General features: G+C 48.2%; 1 protein-coding gene across 1 annotated transcript in view; it reads right to left on the bottom strand.

Moving 5' to 3' along the window:
• Positions 1-4,336: 4,336 nt before the first annotated feature.
• Positions 4,337-17,101, bottom strand: part of LOC140457110 (speedy protein A-like) — a 54,878-nt gene continuing 42,113 nt past the window's right edge. Inside the window, exons 4-7 of the mRNA XM_072551120.1 lie at positions 15,858-15,995; positions 13,140-13,320; positions 9,975-10,062; positions 4,337-4,489 (exon numbers count right to left, since the gene is read on the bottom strand). Coding sequence (XP_072407221.1) covers positions 4,411-4,489; positions 9,975-10,062; positions 13,140-13,320; positions 15,858-15,995 — 486 coding nt within the window. The 3' untranslated portion in view covers positions 4,337-4,410. The remainder of the gene's footprint in view (positions 4,490-9,974; positions 10,063-13,139; positions 13,321-15,857; positions 15,996-17,101) is intronic.

The following is a 17,101-nucleotide window of genomic DNA, read 5'->3' as shown; positions in this document are numbered from 1 at the left end:
TACCTGCCTGTTTAACATCTGCAGTTGTTATTGTCTCTGACGAAGACTGATAAAGCTCCAGCAATGGAGGGGCTTTCTCACTCTGTCCTTTACTGTCAAAACCCATTTTGGACGAGAAGACGACGGGTTCACCTTTATTCCAGCAGGTGTTGTAAGCTGTGATATTTTAATGGATAAGTCAGAGGCCTTCATTAGTGAAGCAGCAACTTCTCTCTCTTGAAAAGTGACAGAGAAGCAGCATAAGATTCAAAGATCATCTCAGTAATACGTGCAGAAGAACCACCAGATGTCTCTCAGCCTTCCTTCTATTTCACTGCTAGTTTGTGTGTGTGTGTGTGTGTAAGGGGGATTAGAGTTTAAATTCGTAGTATTATTGCTGACAGATTATAACTGTTTAATCATAGAATCCCTACAGTGTGGAAGCAGGCCATTCAGCCCATCAAGTTGACACCGACCCTCTGAGAAGCATCCCATCCATCCCTGCATTTCTCATAGCTCACCCACCCTAACCTGCACATCCCTGGGCACTATGGGACAATTTCCCACGGCCAATCCACCCTAACCTGCACATCCCTGGACACTATGGGACAATTTAGCACGGCCAATCCACCCTAACCTGCACATCCCTGGACACTATGGGACAATTTAGCACGGCCAATCCACCCTAACCTGCACATCCCTGGGCACTATGGGACAATTTAGCACGGCCAATCCACCCTAACCTGCACATCCCTGGACACTATGGGACAATTTAGCACGGCCAATCCACTCTAACCTGCACATCCCTGGGCACTATGGGACAATTTAGCACGGCCAATCCACCCTAACCTGCACATCCCTGGACACTATGGGACAATTTAGCACGGCCAATCCACTCTAACCTGCACATCCCTGGGCACTATGGGACAATTTAGCATGGCCAACTTACCTTAAGCTGCACATCTTTGGACTGTGGCAGGAAACCGGAGCACCCGGACGAAACCCACGCAGACACGGGGAGAATGTGCAAACTCCACACAGACAGTCACCCAAGGGTGGGATCGAACCCGGGTCCCTGGTGCCGGGAGGCAGCAGGGCTAACCACTGAGCCACTGTGCTCTGTGGCTAGAGTCTAATTACCATACATACTCAAGTGATAGTCGATCTCATGTAAAAGTTGACCCTCTCTATTTGGCCAAAAAGTCTGGAATTTTCCATATATAGAGTCATAGAGATGTACAGCACGGAAACAAACACTTATGTCCAACCTGTCCATGCCAACCAGATATCCCGATCCAATCTAGTCCCACCTGCCAGCACCCGGCCCATATCCCTCCAAATCCTTCCTGTGCAAAGGTCAACCCTAGTTCTTTACAGATAACAGATCAACATTTGAGAGTCAAGGTATTGTCCCGTACATAAATGTTACGACGGGGAAATGAAGTTTTTTCTCGTGCTATTGTGATTTGGTGCACAATTCACAGCAATTCGGTTCGAAAGAGTCAGGTGACAACCAAGCTCATGGCATAGTCATGTACCGAGTTGAGGTTTTGAAATTTCTCCATCATTTTGTGTAAAAATGCCCTCCTGGGGGAAAAAAACCCAACGTACAGCAGCGTTTAAACCGCAAGGTATTGAAGTTGCAGAGAGCACAAATATCTGGAGCGGTAAGAGAATTTTGTGTTTCGGAAAAAGATATCGAACCAACCTCAGACAATGCTAACGCGCAAGTGCGCCAACAGAGGTAAACTAATCAAGGGGTCACCATTGGAGAAAACAAGGGTTGCTGAGCGGGCACTAGAGAATGGGTCAAACTGGAAAATGTATTAGTGCTAATGTGTTAATCAGAATCCACGCACAAGACGAATCAGGGAAGGATGGAATTTCAGATTTTACAGGCAAATGCTACGTGGTACATGAGGTCCGTCAGAAGGCATGACTTTGCACTTCAGCAGAGAACTGAGTTTGCACAAAAAGTGCCTGCTGAACGAGAAGACATTTCAGTGTCACCAGCTGGTGACCAGAATTCGGCAGAAGGAAGGCTACAAGTTACCATGCACTGGGAACACGGACAAATCACCTATTACTCTCGACATGTGGGAGAATTGAACCGCAAACCAAAGAGGAGAAACAAACAGTATTGGTGAGAACCACTGGCCATGAGGAAAGTGGCTTTCCTTTTTTTTTAAGATTAGGTTCCCTACAGTGTGGAAACAGGCCCTTCGGCCCAACAAGTCCACACTGACCCTCCGAAGATAATCCACACAGACCCATTTCCCTCTAACTAATGCACCGAACACTATGGGACAACTTAGTATGGCCAATCCACCCTGACCTGCACATCTTTGGATTGTGGGAGGAAACTGGAGCACCCGGAGGAAACCCACGCAGACACGGGGAGAATGTGCAAACTCCACACAGTCAGTTGCCCGAGGCGGGAATTGAACCTGGGTCCCTGGTGCTGGGAGGCAGGAGTGCTAACCACTGTGTCACCATGCCGCTCCAATGTTATTTCTTGTATGGCTGATGGCACTAAGTTAAAACCGATGGCTGTTTTTGAGGGGAAAAAAACTTCGCCAAAGGAGAAATTTCCAAAAGGAATTGTTATCCATGTACTCCCACAAGGCTGGATTGATGAAGGTGGATAAGGGAAGTTCGGAATTTACTGATGGACTACACAAGGAAAAGAGTTGCCTGTCTGGGACCAGTTTAGATCCCATCTAGTGACGAATGTTGTTGCTAACATTCAATCACAGGACACTGACGTAGCTGTAATTCCCAGAGTTTTGCAACCAACAGATGTTGGTAACAATAAGATAGATATTGGTATTAATCAGCCATTTAAGGACATGATGAGAATGAAGTGGGATAACTGGATGGGTGATACAGGAAAAACAACATACACGTAAGGAAGCTGTCACTGTCTCTGATGGGCGAATGCTTCATTGATTCACAGAAGGAAAATAAAAGCTGACACTATTTTCAAATCGTTCAAGAAATGTGGAACTTCGAATGCATTAGACAGCACAGAGGACAATTATCTATGGGCTGACATAGATGACGAAGAAGCAGCAGAAGTTGTTCTATCACTAACTACAGACAGCGAGGAAGAGGAGGGTCTGTATGATGATACCTTCACCCTAATGTGTATGAAGATTTATTCGGTGCTGAAGATGCTGAACGTATGATTAAGCAGGATTCTAATGAACTTTTGCATTTGACATGTTTCCGACGTACTGGTAATTGTGATTTAAAGTTGTATTATATTTCCTGCTGGACTTTTTGTAGGTAGAAATGAAAGCTTACTACTGGTAATTCAATTTTTGCTTCTATTGTCTGTATCTGTTAATTACCATAATTGGTTGCGCTTTCTTTCTTTCCTCGTTTAGAGACCAATACAGTATTAAGTTCAGCCCCACAAAACTAAAATCCATGAATAGTCGACCTCATAAGTGTAACCTTAAAAAGTAGTCTAAAGAAATTTGACTATTACTCGAGCGTATATGGTACTTGTAATAAACTAATTCCTTTTTAAGTACAGTAACCTGGTGCATGCTTTTTGTCAATTTGGGTCTGATAATTAGGTAAAATTGGAGAATATTATGTACTTAAGAGTCAAACAGCACAGAAACAGACCCTTTAGTCCAGCCAGTCCATGCCGAGCATATTCCCAAACTAAACTAGTCCCACCTGCCCCGCTCCTGGCCCATATGCCTCCAAATGCTTCCTATTCATCTACCCACTTTTAAATGTTAAAAATCATACAACACCAGGTTATAGTCCAACAGGTTTAATTGGAAGCACTAGCTTATGGAGCGCTGCTCCTTCATCAGGTGTTTGTGTAACTGCACCCACAATCCATCACTTCCTCAGGAAGTTCATTCCACACACAAACCAACCTGTGTGTTTAAAATAAAAATTGCCTCCCCCCCCCACCATGTCTTTTCAAAATCTCTCTCCTCTCATCTTAAAAATGTGCCTCCTAGTCTTGAAATCCCCCATCCTAGGGAAAAGACACCTGCCATTCACCTTGTCTCTGCCCCTAATGATTTTTATCACCCCTCGACCTCCTCCGATCCAGTGAGAAAAATCCCACCCTAGCCAGCCTCCCCTGAATTCAAGTCCTCTGACTCCCAGCAGCGTTTTCAAAACCTTATTGTTTGTGACCCTTCCGGCTCAGTTTCCAGTGTGCGGTTCCACTTAGGTGTGACAATGCATCCATTGAGAGTCTACCACCATTTTGTAATGCTGGCTAGCCTTATCTCAAAGCCTGTATTAGTGATGGGGAAGTCAGGTCGCTGCATGATCTCCGGACATTTGACTGGCAAAGTTTCCTACCTCAATAAACAGAGTGAGCAAGGGTACAGTTGTTCTTTATTTCAGATTGTCAGATTAATCTTACAATTGTACCGGATCTGAGAACCAATATTCTCACTTGTTCAGTTCAAGGCACTGGGGAGGAGGGATAAATACATTGGGATCACTGATTCCTGTGGTTAAGTCATAGAACCTAGAAATTTAAATAAAAACAAAATGAGTACAGGCTTGTTCAGTGTTAAGAACAACATCTAACCACAGAATTAATTGATATTTAGCAAGGTGTGTATAGGGTGGAGATTTTTCTTCTGAACTTTCAATTTGTAGAGTTACTTTGGGCTTGGTAAGGAGGTTGGAAGCCGGTTTGTTTATTAGAGTCATAGGATCCCTACAGTGTGGAAACAGGCCCTTCGGCCCAACAAGTTCACACTTACCCTCCGAGGAGTAACCCACCCAGACCCATTCCCCTGCAGTTATCCCTGACTATTGCGCACACCCTACACAGTCCTGAACACTGTGGACAATTTAGCACGGCCAATCCACCCTAACCTGTACACATCTTTGGATCGCGGGACGAAACTAGAGCACCTGGAGGAAACCCACAGGGAGAATGTGCAAACTCCACACTGACACTGCAAGTCCACATGGAGATTGGGGAAGGGGGTAGGGATAAGCAGCTCAGTGCATGAGAGAAAAAGGTAGAGAGGACAAAAACTAGGTTGTCTCCAAGCAACAGAGGCGCAGTGACAGTCAGAATAATTCAAAGTGGGGTATGAGAGAGAGCGTAGGCTAATACAGTATGTCTGCCGCTCTGGCAAGAAACCAGACAAAAACTGTTGGAAACGGAGTTCACAGGAACCCACATGTGTTACTGAAGTTTGGTTTGCAGTTTGTCTTGGGGAGAGGTACCAGCCGAAGGAATATAGCTCCGAGTGAATGCACATGAATTTGCCAAAATGAAGCCTGTTCCAGTTGAGCCAGCCTCAGCAGTAAACCTTAGCGTGTAAATAGCAGCGACTCTTCACTGACGTTTGGGTTTTGCTGGAATTAAAGCAGTGAATCTTCCTGAAAGCAAAAGGCATCTTCATCAACGCATTTCATCCTGCACTGATCGGGACAATTTGCAAGAATTCCAATGGAAGGGAAAACCAACATGTTGTCCTGTATGAAAGAAGAATGCTAATGGGTTGCCAGGTGGGCTCTAATTGGTCGTGACAGTGCCATGCAGCAGGGGATGATGATTGACAGTTAACTGACAGGATTTGTTCAGATTGGTTGGTTTCCCCCCTTTATTGGTATCCTTGCAAATTGTCACTGCTCATCCCTAATCACTCCCCACCACAAGGTGATAGTGAGCGGCCTTCTTGAACTGCTGTAATCCTGCAGGGCACCCACAGTGCTGTGAGGGAGGGAGTGCCAGCATTTTGACCCAGTGACAGGGAAGGTACAAGTGATCTAGTTCCCAAGTCAGGATGGCGTGCAGCTCAGTGGGAAATGGTACCTGCTGCCCTTGTCCATTGAGGGGGGTAGAGGGTGTCGGTTTGAAAGGTGCTGTCCAAGGAGAGTGCTGTGGTCCACTGTGGATGGTACACACTGCTGTGACTATGTCAGTGGTGAAGGAAGTGAATGAAGGTGGTGCATGGGGTGTCAACCAAGTGGGCTGGTTTGTCCTTGGTCGTAAGGACGAGAAGGTGGTGTACAGAGGTAAGGAGGGATGTCAGAGCTAGAGGAGGTCAGAGAGATAAGGAGAGGTGTGTAGTGGCCGGAGTTTGTATACAGGTAGGGAGCGATGTCAGGACTGGAGGAGGTGATACAGAGACAGGAAGGGATGTCAGGGCTGGAGAAAGTGACAGAGAGATTGGAGGGGTGTCGGGACTTGAGGAGGTGACAGAGAAGGGGAGGGGTGTGTAAATGCTAAAGGATGTTACAGAGATAGGGAGGGGTGTATAGGGGCTGGAGGTGGTGACAGAGATAGGGAGGGGTATCAGGGCTGGAGGAGGTGACAGATAGGGAGGAGTGTAGCTGCTGGAGGGGGGTTACAGAGATAGGGAGGGGTCTGGGGCTGGAGGAGATGGCAGAAATAGAGAGGGGATATAGGGACTGGAGAAGGTGACAGAGATAGGGAAGTGGTGTAGGGGCTGACAGAGATAGGGAGGGGGTGTAGGGGCTGGAGGGGGTGTAGGGGCTGGAGGGGGTGACAGAGATAGGGAAGGGGTGTAGGGGCTGGAGGGGGTTACAGAGATAGGGAGGGGGTGTAGGGGCTGGAGAGGGTGACAGAGATAGGGAGGGAGTGTAGGGGCTGGTGGGGGTGACAGAGATAGGGAGGGGGTGTAGGGGTTGGAGGGGGTGACAGAGATAGGGAGGGGGTTTATGGGCTGGAGGGGGGTTACAGAGATAGGGAGGGGGTGACAGAGATAGGGAGGGGGTGTAGGGGCTGGAGGGGGTGACAGAGATAGGGAGGGGGTGTAGGGGCTGGAGGGGGTGACAGAGATAGGGAGGGGGTGTAGGGGTTGGAGGGGGTGACAGAGATAGGGAGGGGGTGTAGGGGCTGGAGGGGGTGACAGAGATAGGGAGGGGGTGTAGGGGCTGGAGGGGGTGACAGAGATAGGGAGGGGGTGTAGGGGCTGGAGGTGGGTTACAGAGATAGGGAGGGGGTGTAGGGGCTAGAGGGGGTGACAGAGATAGGGAGGGGGTGTAGGTGCTGTTACACATTATGGACGAACTCTGACTTACTCAGTAAGAAGCAACAGCTTCACTCTCTCCCTGAGTTGTGCACTCAGGACTTGCAGTGTGGACCTCTGGCCTCTGCTGTAGAAGTGAGGTCCGTGGAGGGAAATCAGGTTGGGAGGATCATTTATCATACATCTCCCTCAGCTCCTCTCCTGTTGATTTTAGACCCAGTACCCCATACAACACAAGGGAATGAACAAGGATATTCCTCTCCATCTGTGGCGAGTCCAGGCTGCGTTTTGAATGATCTCCTGTGTTCTCAGGGTCTGTGTATTGCACAAGACAGCTGTTTGAGAATGGAAGGCTCCAGGCCCCATTCCCATTTGCAGGGACCAGTGTGTGTCCCTGAGCAGGGAATCTCACTGCAGCACACCTTCCCAGCCCAGAAATGGTACCCATGCTCCCTCTGGTGACGCAGGTAGGTCATAACAGCCAGCAGCCAGTGCCAGACATGGGAAAGCGGTGGCTCAAGGTCAGAAAGGTCGAGTCTCCCTCCTGACCCTCCAGCTGACGCGTGTGGTGCTGCTGCTGCTGGAGTGCTGCACTGTTACAGGCACCTTGAGACAGACTCCCAGGTAGACGGGAGAAGTTCCTCAGTACTGGTGCTGTGGGGATGGGCTTGTGGGTTGCCCTCAGTTTGACTCCACCCTCTGTTGACTGTCTGGGTGGCAGTTTGCACGTTCTCCATGTGTCCACGTGGGTGTCCTCTCATCGTCCATAGTTGTGCAGTTTAAGGTAGATTGGCCATGCTAAGCGCCCAGGGACGTGCAGGTTGGGGGGGGGGGGGGGGCGGTGTTAGCCAGGGTAAACGCAGGGTTACAGGGATGGGGGAAGTGGGATGCTCATTGGAAGGTCAGATTCAATAGGCCGACTGCAGAGATTCCCTACAAGTCCTGATGAAGGGTCCCGAACCAAAATGTCGACTTTCCTGCTCCTCCAATGCTGTGCCCTTCCTGCTCCACATTTTATCATCTTCTCTCCAAGTCCAAATGTTTTGTGCTGGGAGTGGCTCCGTGGAGTTGGTGTGTGCGGGAAGGTCATGCCTGTCCCTTTGTTCAAGGGACCAAATATGTGAGGGATAGGCCGTATAATTATCGATCGCTCGGTCTGGCCTCAGTAACGGGCAAATTACTTTTTAAAAAAAATCAATTGAGAGAAACAGTCACTTAGAAAGGCACTGATTAATCCAGGATAGTCAGCATTGTTTGGCTAAGGGAAGATTGTATCTTGCTACTTTAATTTGCTGAGGATGTAACCGGGGGGATTGGGGAGGGTAGTGCAGTGAATGCAGGGTTGAATCAGCTCCCTTCAGACAAGGCCCCAAGTGGCAGACAGGGGAATGGGACGAGATGGACCCAAAGTAACTCGGCATCAGGAAATGAAGGATAAAGGATGATAGATGAAAGTGGTTTCTAGTGGTGTTCCACAGGGGGCTCACAGAGTTGGGTCCCCATGCTGTCTGCTCAAAGTATTAATGATTTAGGCTTAAATGTGGGAGGCACAATTGGGAAATATGCAGATTGTCCAGGTCGAGAGTGTGACGCTGACTGATAACAAAGAGGATGGGTGTCGATTGCAGGAAGATGGTTTGATCGCGTTGGTGGTGGGGGCGGGGGTGTGTGTGTGACAAATCTGAAGGTTCTGGGTTGGGGAAGGAAAAACAGAGCAAAGGAAACACAGCAAGCAAGGAGGGTATTGACAGGGTAGAGGAGGGGAGACACCTTGGACAATACACCCACAAGTCCCTGAAGGTGGAACGTTGTGGAGATAAGGAGTTAAAGAAAGTATTTGGGATGCTTTCTGTCACTGGTTCTGAATGCAAGGGTAGGGACGCAATGCTGGAGCTGTATCAGACACTAGTAAGGCCACAGCTAGAGGTTTCTGTACAGTTCTGGTCACCACATAACAGGACGTACAGGGGAAAATTACAAGGATGTTTCCAGAATTTGTAAAGTGCAGCGATGCAGAAAGATTGGATAGTTTAGGGCTGTTTTCTCTTAGAACAGGGGAGGCTGAAGGCTGGCTTAATCAAGCTGTACAAAATAATGAGGGGATTGGGGAGAGCGGACAGATCTATTCCCTTAGTGTCAGGAGTGTGGTGCTGGAAAAGCACAGCAGGTCAGGCAGCATCTGAGGTGCAGGAGAGTCAACGTTTCAGGCAAAAGCCATTCCTGATGAAGAGCTTTTGTCAGAAACGTTGACTCTCCTGCTCCTCAGGATGCTGCCTGCCCCGGCTGTGCTTTTCCAGCACCACACTCCCGACTCTGATCTCCAGCATCTGCCGTCCTCACTTCTGCCTATTCCTCCAGTGGTCAGTTTCCAAAGGGGTACAGATTTAAGGTTACTCGCAGAAGGATTAGAGGGGACGAGAGGGATAATCTTTTCACCTAGAGGCTGGTGGGTGTCTGGAATTCTCTGTCCAGTTCAGTGTTTGCGGCAGGAAACCCCTTCACTCATTTAAAATGAAGCCGGGTCTGCTCCTGAAGAACCTGCAAGGTTACAGACCCCCGGCTGCTGGTCAATGGGATTTGAGCAGGCGGCTAGTTTCCTTGGCACAGACACGAGGGGCTGAACGGCCTCTTTCTGCGCTGTAACTTTTCAGCGGTTGTAGAGTGCCATGTTTGCATTTGAGGGCAGCAGTGGCTCTGGTATCTCTGGGCTGAGGGAGCTGGGGATGGGTGAGGGGAGGGAAACAGAGCTAACTCCACACATTGACACCCCCCCCCTCACCCTTCTCCCCCTCAGCGTGTTCATGTGCTGCTGTGGGAGGAGAGAGCCATGTTCAGTGGCCATAGTTTGACCTACCCAGTCACCAATCCCAGGACATTTCACCATGCAGCCCAGCGAGTGACAGGCGCGAGAACAGAGAGGATTGGAGGGGGTGAGATGCTGGGGGAGGGAACGAATGAATTATAGGACAAAGGCAGAGAGAACGCCAAGCTACTCACATCTCAGTGACCCAGCCGGTCTCCTTGGTGTAAATGACCTCAGATACGGGCAGACAGCCGACTTCCGTGAACGTCACTACATAGTGCACTGGGCGGGGGAGAAACAAAAAAACACACATTGGTAAAGACAGGGTTAAGTCAACTGCCCAGTTCTGAAAAAGGTTCACCTGACGCAAAACATTAACCCTGGTTTCTCTCCACAGATGCTGCCAGACCTGCTGAGCTTCTCCAGAAATATCTGTTTTTGTCTCCATTTGGACAGAGGTTGACTGATTTGATTGCATCACGTGCAGACTGTTCCATCACGGAGGGTGGGGGGGGGGGGGGGGGAGCATGAGAGGAATCGCTTGAATTTATAACTACATGGGGGTCAGTGGAGTTACCATTTCGGAAAGCCCAGGGGAGGTGGCGGACTGTATTGCATTGAGAGTCTACCAACACACACAGTTCATGAACTGTTGAACTCCGTGAGGTGGGTTCTTGTAGGCTGCACCATGGGGTCGGGGCTGGCTAGCTGAATTGGCTGGACAGCTGGTTGGAATGATGCCAACAGCATGGGTTCAATTCCCACACTGGCTGAGGTTACCATGATGGGCTCTTCTCAACCTTTCCCCTCATCTGAAGTGTGGTGACCTCACGCTAATCCACCACCGATCATCTCCCACAAAGGAGAGAGCAGGCCTTTGCTCTGGTAACACTTCAGTGACTTGACCCACAAAGTGCCACTAGGTACATGTCTTCCCGGATGAAGAGTTGTACGACCCAGGCACTAGCTCCCATGTTGGTTTGTAGCTTTGAGTTTGTCATCTTCTGAAATTGACCTTTTGCTTGGTTGGCTCTGTATTTTGCCGATGGGTTTCTATTCATGCACCTTTGTACCAGCTTGAGGGTCACCTGTGGTTTGTTTTGGGTCTGGCTCAGGCTTTGGAATCAGATTTCCTCACCAGGAGTGCCCACTGTCCCTTGGTGCCACCGCCATATCAGAAAAGCTTGGAGCACATTTGGGTAGGGGGGGGGGGCACAGACTACAACGTTAACAGATGCTGGTGGCTTGGTCCACTTGCTGACTGTTGTAATCATTTTGGCTGCACCATGAAATGCTTGCTGGGTTTGCCACCTTGACTTGACACTTGGATTCATCCTCAAGCAATTCAATGTTCTGGCCCTTGCACGTGCCCAAAAGGTCCTTCCTAAAGGAGTGAAACAGATGTAGGGATGGTGACCATTTCGAGGAACCTCTCAAGACAGTTCCTCTTTGGGAAGGTCATAATCATCCTTGGCTGTGGAACTGATCAATAGGCTTCTTGGGGTTGGTGTCTGCTAATCCTAAAGATCATTCTTCTCTCGAGTTGGGCTTCAAACACAACTCCAATCTTTTCTGGATCACCTACCACTCAATCTGTAGTATAGATCTGCCTGTTGTTGGAACAGTTATAATTCAGTGAAGATTCATGTTTTCACTGGACACCCGCTCCAGGTTTTAAGCGTACTTTCTTCTGGAGGAGCTTTGGGTCTGTACTTTTCGGACCATTTGGCCATCTTTTATTTTCAAAGAGTCTCAAGCCTCTTATATGGAGAGGGCAAGCAAATGCTTCGATGAAGAGCTAACAGTTCTGATGAAGAGTCATCTAGACTCGGCACGTTAGCTTGCTTCCTCTCCATGGATGCTGCCTGACCAGCTGTGATGTCCTCAGCTTTTTTTTTATTTTCAGCACAGATTCCAGCATCTGCTGTAATTTGCTCTGCCAGTCTCTTATGCTTGTTCCTTTTAAAGAGAGAAAGAGCACCATCTGTGCTTCAGTACAGGTTGGTACTCTTTGGTTCAGCTAAATGGACAACTAGAGTGGAGCTGGAAAAGCACAGCAGGTCAGGCAGCATCCGAGGAGCAGGAGAATCGACGTTTCGGGCAAAAGCTCTTCATCAGCACCACTCTAATCTTGACTCTGATCTCCAGCATCTGCAGCCTTCACTTTCTCCTGAATGGATAATTAGCCTTTTAAGTAAGGCACTCCTAGAAATTTCTTTGATTTTGAAATAACAGTCTAATGTTTAAAAACGTGTTGTCTTGATGATTAGTGTCCTGTCTACAAATCTGTACAGATGACTGTCCTCTCAAAAACCGATACTGAAGAGCAACAAATAGTTGCAGTGTCTGAATTCCCTACTGTCCAAGGTTGTTGTCTGGTTGCCCTTCAATTAGTTTTCCAAATATCTAACAGCAAAACTGTGGAGGCTTCTGAAGACAGCCATGTTAACCTCAGGGAGAGCTAGTCTCCAAAAGGGTACTTTACCTGATGTGAAAAGGCTCATGTTATCATCATAAGAAACTGGGCGTGGATAGGGTGTCATTGAGCAATAGACATTTAGAACAACTGACTCCTGATGAAGGGCACTTGCCCAAAACGTCGATTTCCCTGCTCCTTGGATGCTGCCTGACCTACTGTGCTTTTCCAGAACCACTCTAATCTCCAGCATCTGCAGTACCCACTTCTACCTATTAGATGTGGACACTACATTCTTCATATGCAGTTAAGGTTACAAAGAGCAACAAGCTTTCAGCAGCATGTTATGCCTCAAGGGATCCTGGGATAAGAAAGAGTACGAGATCTCTGCACCCTCAGTTATGGTACACTGACAATATCATCGGCGCATCTCTTTAAGACATCATGAGACATAACATCAGATCTTTCAAGAAAGATTGTAAATGTCTGTACACAAAGGACAGGTCCTTAGCAATCTTGGAAAATAAAAAAAGGCAGTCGATGTTGAGTCAATCGTAGATGTCAAGATGACAGAGCAGCCATTGTTTTATGGAATGGTGGAAGGTGATGAAGGGGCTAAATGACCTCCACCTTTTCAGAGGATCCTTTGGCATGCAGACCAGAGGAGGTTCAAACCTGGCTGTCAGCCCAACAGGATGGTATCCTTCAACATTCTGACAGGGGATGAGGGGGAAGAAATGATCATTAAGGAGGATTTCACAGCTCTCACCTGGAATCTGATTGAAGGGGGAGGTCAGCACTGAACTGGCACACCGTGCTCTCCAAAGAAAGGGTCCCGTTCAGCTCGTGAGCTCTCTCGTAATGAGAGCGCGTGCGCGCGCGAGAGAGAGAGAGAGATAAGCAGGAAGGAGAAGGTTAAATAGGAATCCACCCATGCTCTTACCAGTGTCAATTTCGCCACTCCAAACATTGGCCAGTATCCCCTCTCTTGGAGCAGAGGAGCCTCCGATGTAGATTTGAGAAACAAATGTTGCATTGTGGGGAATTGCAATGGGCAGGAATGGAACACGGAGGGGAGTCTTCACACATGTATTATTTTGGGGGTAGAATTGGAACATAATGTTCTGCAAGTAGAGAGAAACAGAGAGGAGTTACACAAGGGAACTTTACAATACCACCCAGTTCGACAGATCAGAACCTCTGACCAACTGCCCACCACCCCAGTGGGAAGGGCTAGACCTCGCTCTCCCATCCATTGAGTTATTCTGTGCTCAACATCCCACACATACTGCTGTTGTAAAGTGTGTTAATGCATTAATTTTACTTCTTAAATTAATTCATTGAAGATTAAATTGACCAAGCAGTTTCTCTGTTCTAACTCCAATGCTGCAATGTTGTAGACAGTAGAGTGACAGTTATACCATGCAATTGTCGTGACACAATTGTTTACATAGGGGACTCCTTTAACAATGATTTCCAGAGCTATTTCAATCTGACATACAGAATAGAATCCCTACAATGCGGGAACAGGCACTTGACCCAACAAGTCAACACTGACCCTCCCAGACCCATTCCCTGACCCTATTACTCTACATTTACCCCTGACTAATACAACTGACCTACACATCCCTGAACACTGTGACAATTCAACACGGCCAATCCACCTAACCTGCACATATTTGGACTGAGAAAGGAAATCCACGCAGACACGGGGAGAATGTGCAAATTCCACATGGACAGTCGCCCGAGGGTGGAATCAAACCCGGGACCCTGGTGCTGGGAGGCAGCAGTGCTAACCACTGAGGCACTGTGCGTCGGGAGTAAACTTTACAGATGGAAAATGATTATTTTAAGAACAATACAAGAATCAAGCCTTACTCAGAAGGAGAAGAGAAAAAAGGAAGGTAAGGTAAGGCAAGAAGACGGGATATAATTGAAATAAAGTTCTGACTTTGTGGTTCTTGACTCTTGCCCTTAATTTCTGATGCACTGAACTGGTCACCTCAATGATTTTAAAGAACCCATTTCAATGCATGTTGACAAACAAAATCTCCAACATCTCACAAAGACCAAATCTGAAATTAAATCGGAAAGCAGGTTTCCTCACAGCCTTCAAACATCATTGAATACAGATCAAGCTTAATGTGATACATCTTTCAACACTTCACAGTCTGAGTCCCAAACAATAATAGCAATGTGACTTGCTCACAGTGTACAGGGAGCTTTACTCTATATCTAACTCTGTGCTGTCCCTGTCCTGCGTGTGTTTGATGGGGGACATTGTGGAGGGAACTTTACCCACTATCTAACCCAGTGCTATCCCTGTCCTGGGTGTATTTGATGGGGGAAACAGTGTAGAGAGAGCTTTACTCTCTATCTCACCCTGTGCTGTACTTGTCCTGGGAGTGTTTGATGGGGAACAGTGTAGAGGAAATTTCACTCTGTATCTAACCCAATGTTGTCCCTGTCCCTGGGAGTGTTTGATGGCAGGGGGACAGTGTAGAGGAAACTTTACTCTGGATCTAACCCTGTGCTGTCCCTGTCCTGTGGAGTGTTTGATGGGGGGACAGTGTAGAGGCAGCTTTACTCTGTATCTAACCCCATGCTGTCCCTGTCCTGTGGAGTGTTTGATGGGGGACAGTGTAGAGAGAGCTTTACTCTGTATCTAACCCTGTCCTGGGGAGTGTTTGATGGGGGACAGTGTAGAGAGAGCTTTACTCTGTATCTAATCCTGTCCTGGGGAGTGTTTGATGGGGGGACAGTGTAGAGGGAGCTTTACTCTGTATCTAATCCTGTCCTGGGGAGTGTTTGATGGGGGGACAGTGTAGAAGGAGCTTTACTCTGTATCTAACCCTGTGCTGTCCCTGTCCTGTGGAGTGTTTGATGTGGGGACAGTGTAGAGGGAGCTTTACTCTGTATCTAACCCCATGCTGTCCCTGTCCTGGGGAGTGTTTGATGGGGGGGACAGTGTAGAGGGAGCTTTACTCTGTATCTAATCCTGTGCTGTCCCTGTTCCTGTGGAGTGTTTGATGGGGGGACAGTGTAGAAGGAGCTTTACTCTGTATCTAACCCTGTGCTGTCCCTGTTCCTGTGGAGTGTTTGATGGGGGGGACAGTGTAGAGGGAGCTTTACTCTGTATCTAATCCTGTGCTGTCCCTGTTCCTGTGGAGTGTTTGATGGGGGGACAGTGTAGAGGGAGCTTTACTCTGTATCTAATCCTGTGCTGTCCCTGTTCCTGTGGAGTGTTTGATGGGGGGACAGTGTAGAGGGAGCTTTACTCTGTATCTAACCCCGTGCTGTCCCTGTCCTGTGGAGTGTTTGATGGGGGGACAGTGTAGAGGCAGCTTTACTCTGTATCTAACCCTGTGCTGTCCCTGTTCCTGTGGAGTGTTTGATGGGGGGGACAGTGTAGAGGGAGCTTTACTCTGTATCTAACCCTGTGCTGTCCCTGTTCCTGTGGAGTGTTTGATGTGGGGACAGTGTAGAGGTGGTGTTTGAAAGTCTGAATGGAAGATATCCCAGTATTTCTATCCCTCACTGTGAAACAATGATATGGAATGCTGCTGCATGTGGTGGGAAGCGCTGAGGGCTCCTTGTCAGGATGATGGGAGGGGGGGGGGTTACCTCATCAATCAGAAGCCCTGTTGGTCTGTGAACTCACCTCTTTGTACAGGAGGAAATTGAACACAGAGACCTTAACGCCTTTGTCCGTCAGCAGCACACTTTTGGTGTATATCCTCTTTTGCATCCCGTCAAAGGCGAACTTGGACCACACCTCAAGGTGTTTGTTTGGGTCGACCTATAAAATAAAATTGAGAAGGATGAGACCAGCACTGGAAAATGTTATACCCGTGAGAAAAGTCGACAGCAGCTTTTTTTTTGGGTGGGGGGGGGGGGGCGGGAGGAAAGATCGGCTCTTTTCTCTTCGAGAGGGAAGACCTCATAGAGATCTCTCAAATGATGAGGTGGTGGTAATTGATCGTTACAGTCCCTAAAGCATCAGTGCAGTCATTGGTAAAAGAGGAAGTCAATGCCAACAGGAGGGGGAAAGGAAATAGCAGGAAAGGCTGAGAAAACGAGAAAATGGAGACAGCATCCGATTCTCTCTCTTTAAGAGATGTTGTAGCATCACTACCAGGAGCCAGCAGTGATTGCTCCTGGGGAGCTGGCTTTTTGAACCACGGTGCTCCATATGGTGTAAGGTGCTGTTTGGGAGGGAGCTCAAGGATTCGGACCCAATGACAGTAAAGGAACAGCAACATGGTGCGTGGCTCAGAGGGGAACCTGCAGGGAGTGATGTTCCCACATGTCCTTCTCCTGGGTTCACAAGGTGCTGTCTAAGGAGCCTTGGTGAGTGTCTGCAGTGCATCTTGTGGATAGTACACACTGCTACTCCTGAGTGTCGGTGGTGAAGGGAGTGGCTATTTGCGGATGGGGTGCCAATCAGATGGGCTGCTTCATCCTGGATGGGGTTGAGCTTCTTGTGTGTTGTCGGAGCTGTCCCCATCCAGGGACAAGTGGGGATTATTCCATCACACTCCTGATTTATGCCCAGTAAGTGGTGGATAGGCTTGGTGGGGGGGGAGGGGGAGAAGAGTGGTGAGTTTCTCGATGCAGGATTCCCAGCCTGCTCTTGCAGCCGCTGTGTTTATATGGCTGGCCCAGTTCAGTTTCTGATCATTGGTACCACCCTAAGACATTAATTGTGAGGTAGGTATGAAGGTAAAATTGTCATAGGCTTATCAACCTTGCCCCTCAACCAAGGCATGGTGACCTTTAGGTTTAACCTCGAGAGAGAGAGAGAGAGAGAGAGAGAGAGAGAGAGCGTGAGTGTAGCATGATGGTTCACTAGGACTATGCAATTAAAAAAATGGGGATTCAGCAATGTTAATGCCATTGAACGTC

Source organism: Chiloscyllium punctatum, chromosome 31 (assembly GCF_047496795.1).
Source record: "Chiloscyllium punctatum isolate Juve2018m chromosome 31, sChiPun1.3, whole genome shotgun sequence".
Taxonomy (NCBI): domain Eukaryota; kingdom Metazoa; phylum Chordata; class Chondrichthyes; order Orectolobiformes; family Hemiscylliidae; genus Chiloscyllium; species Chiloscyllium punctatum.
This window is presented reverse-complemented; position numbering and strand designations above follow the sequence as displayed.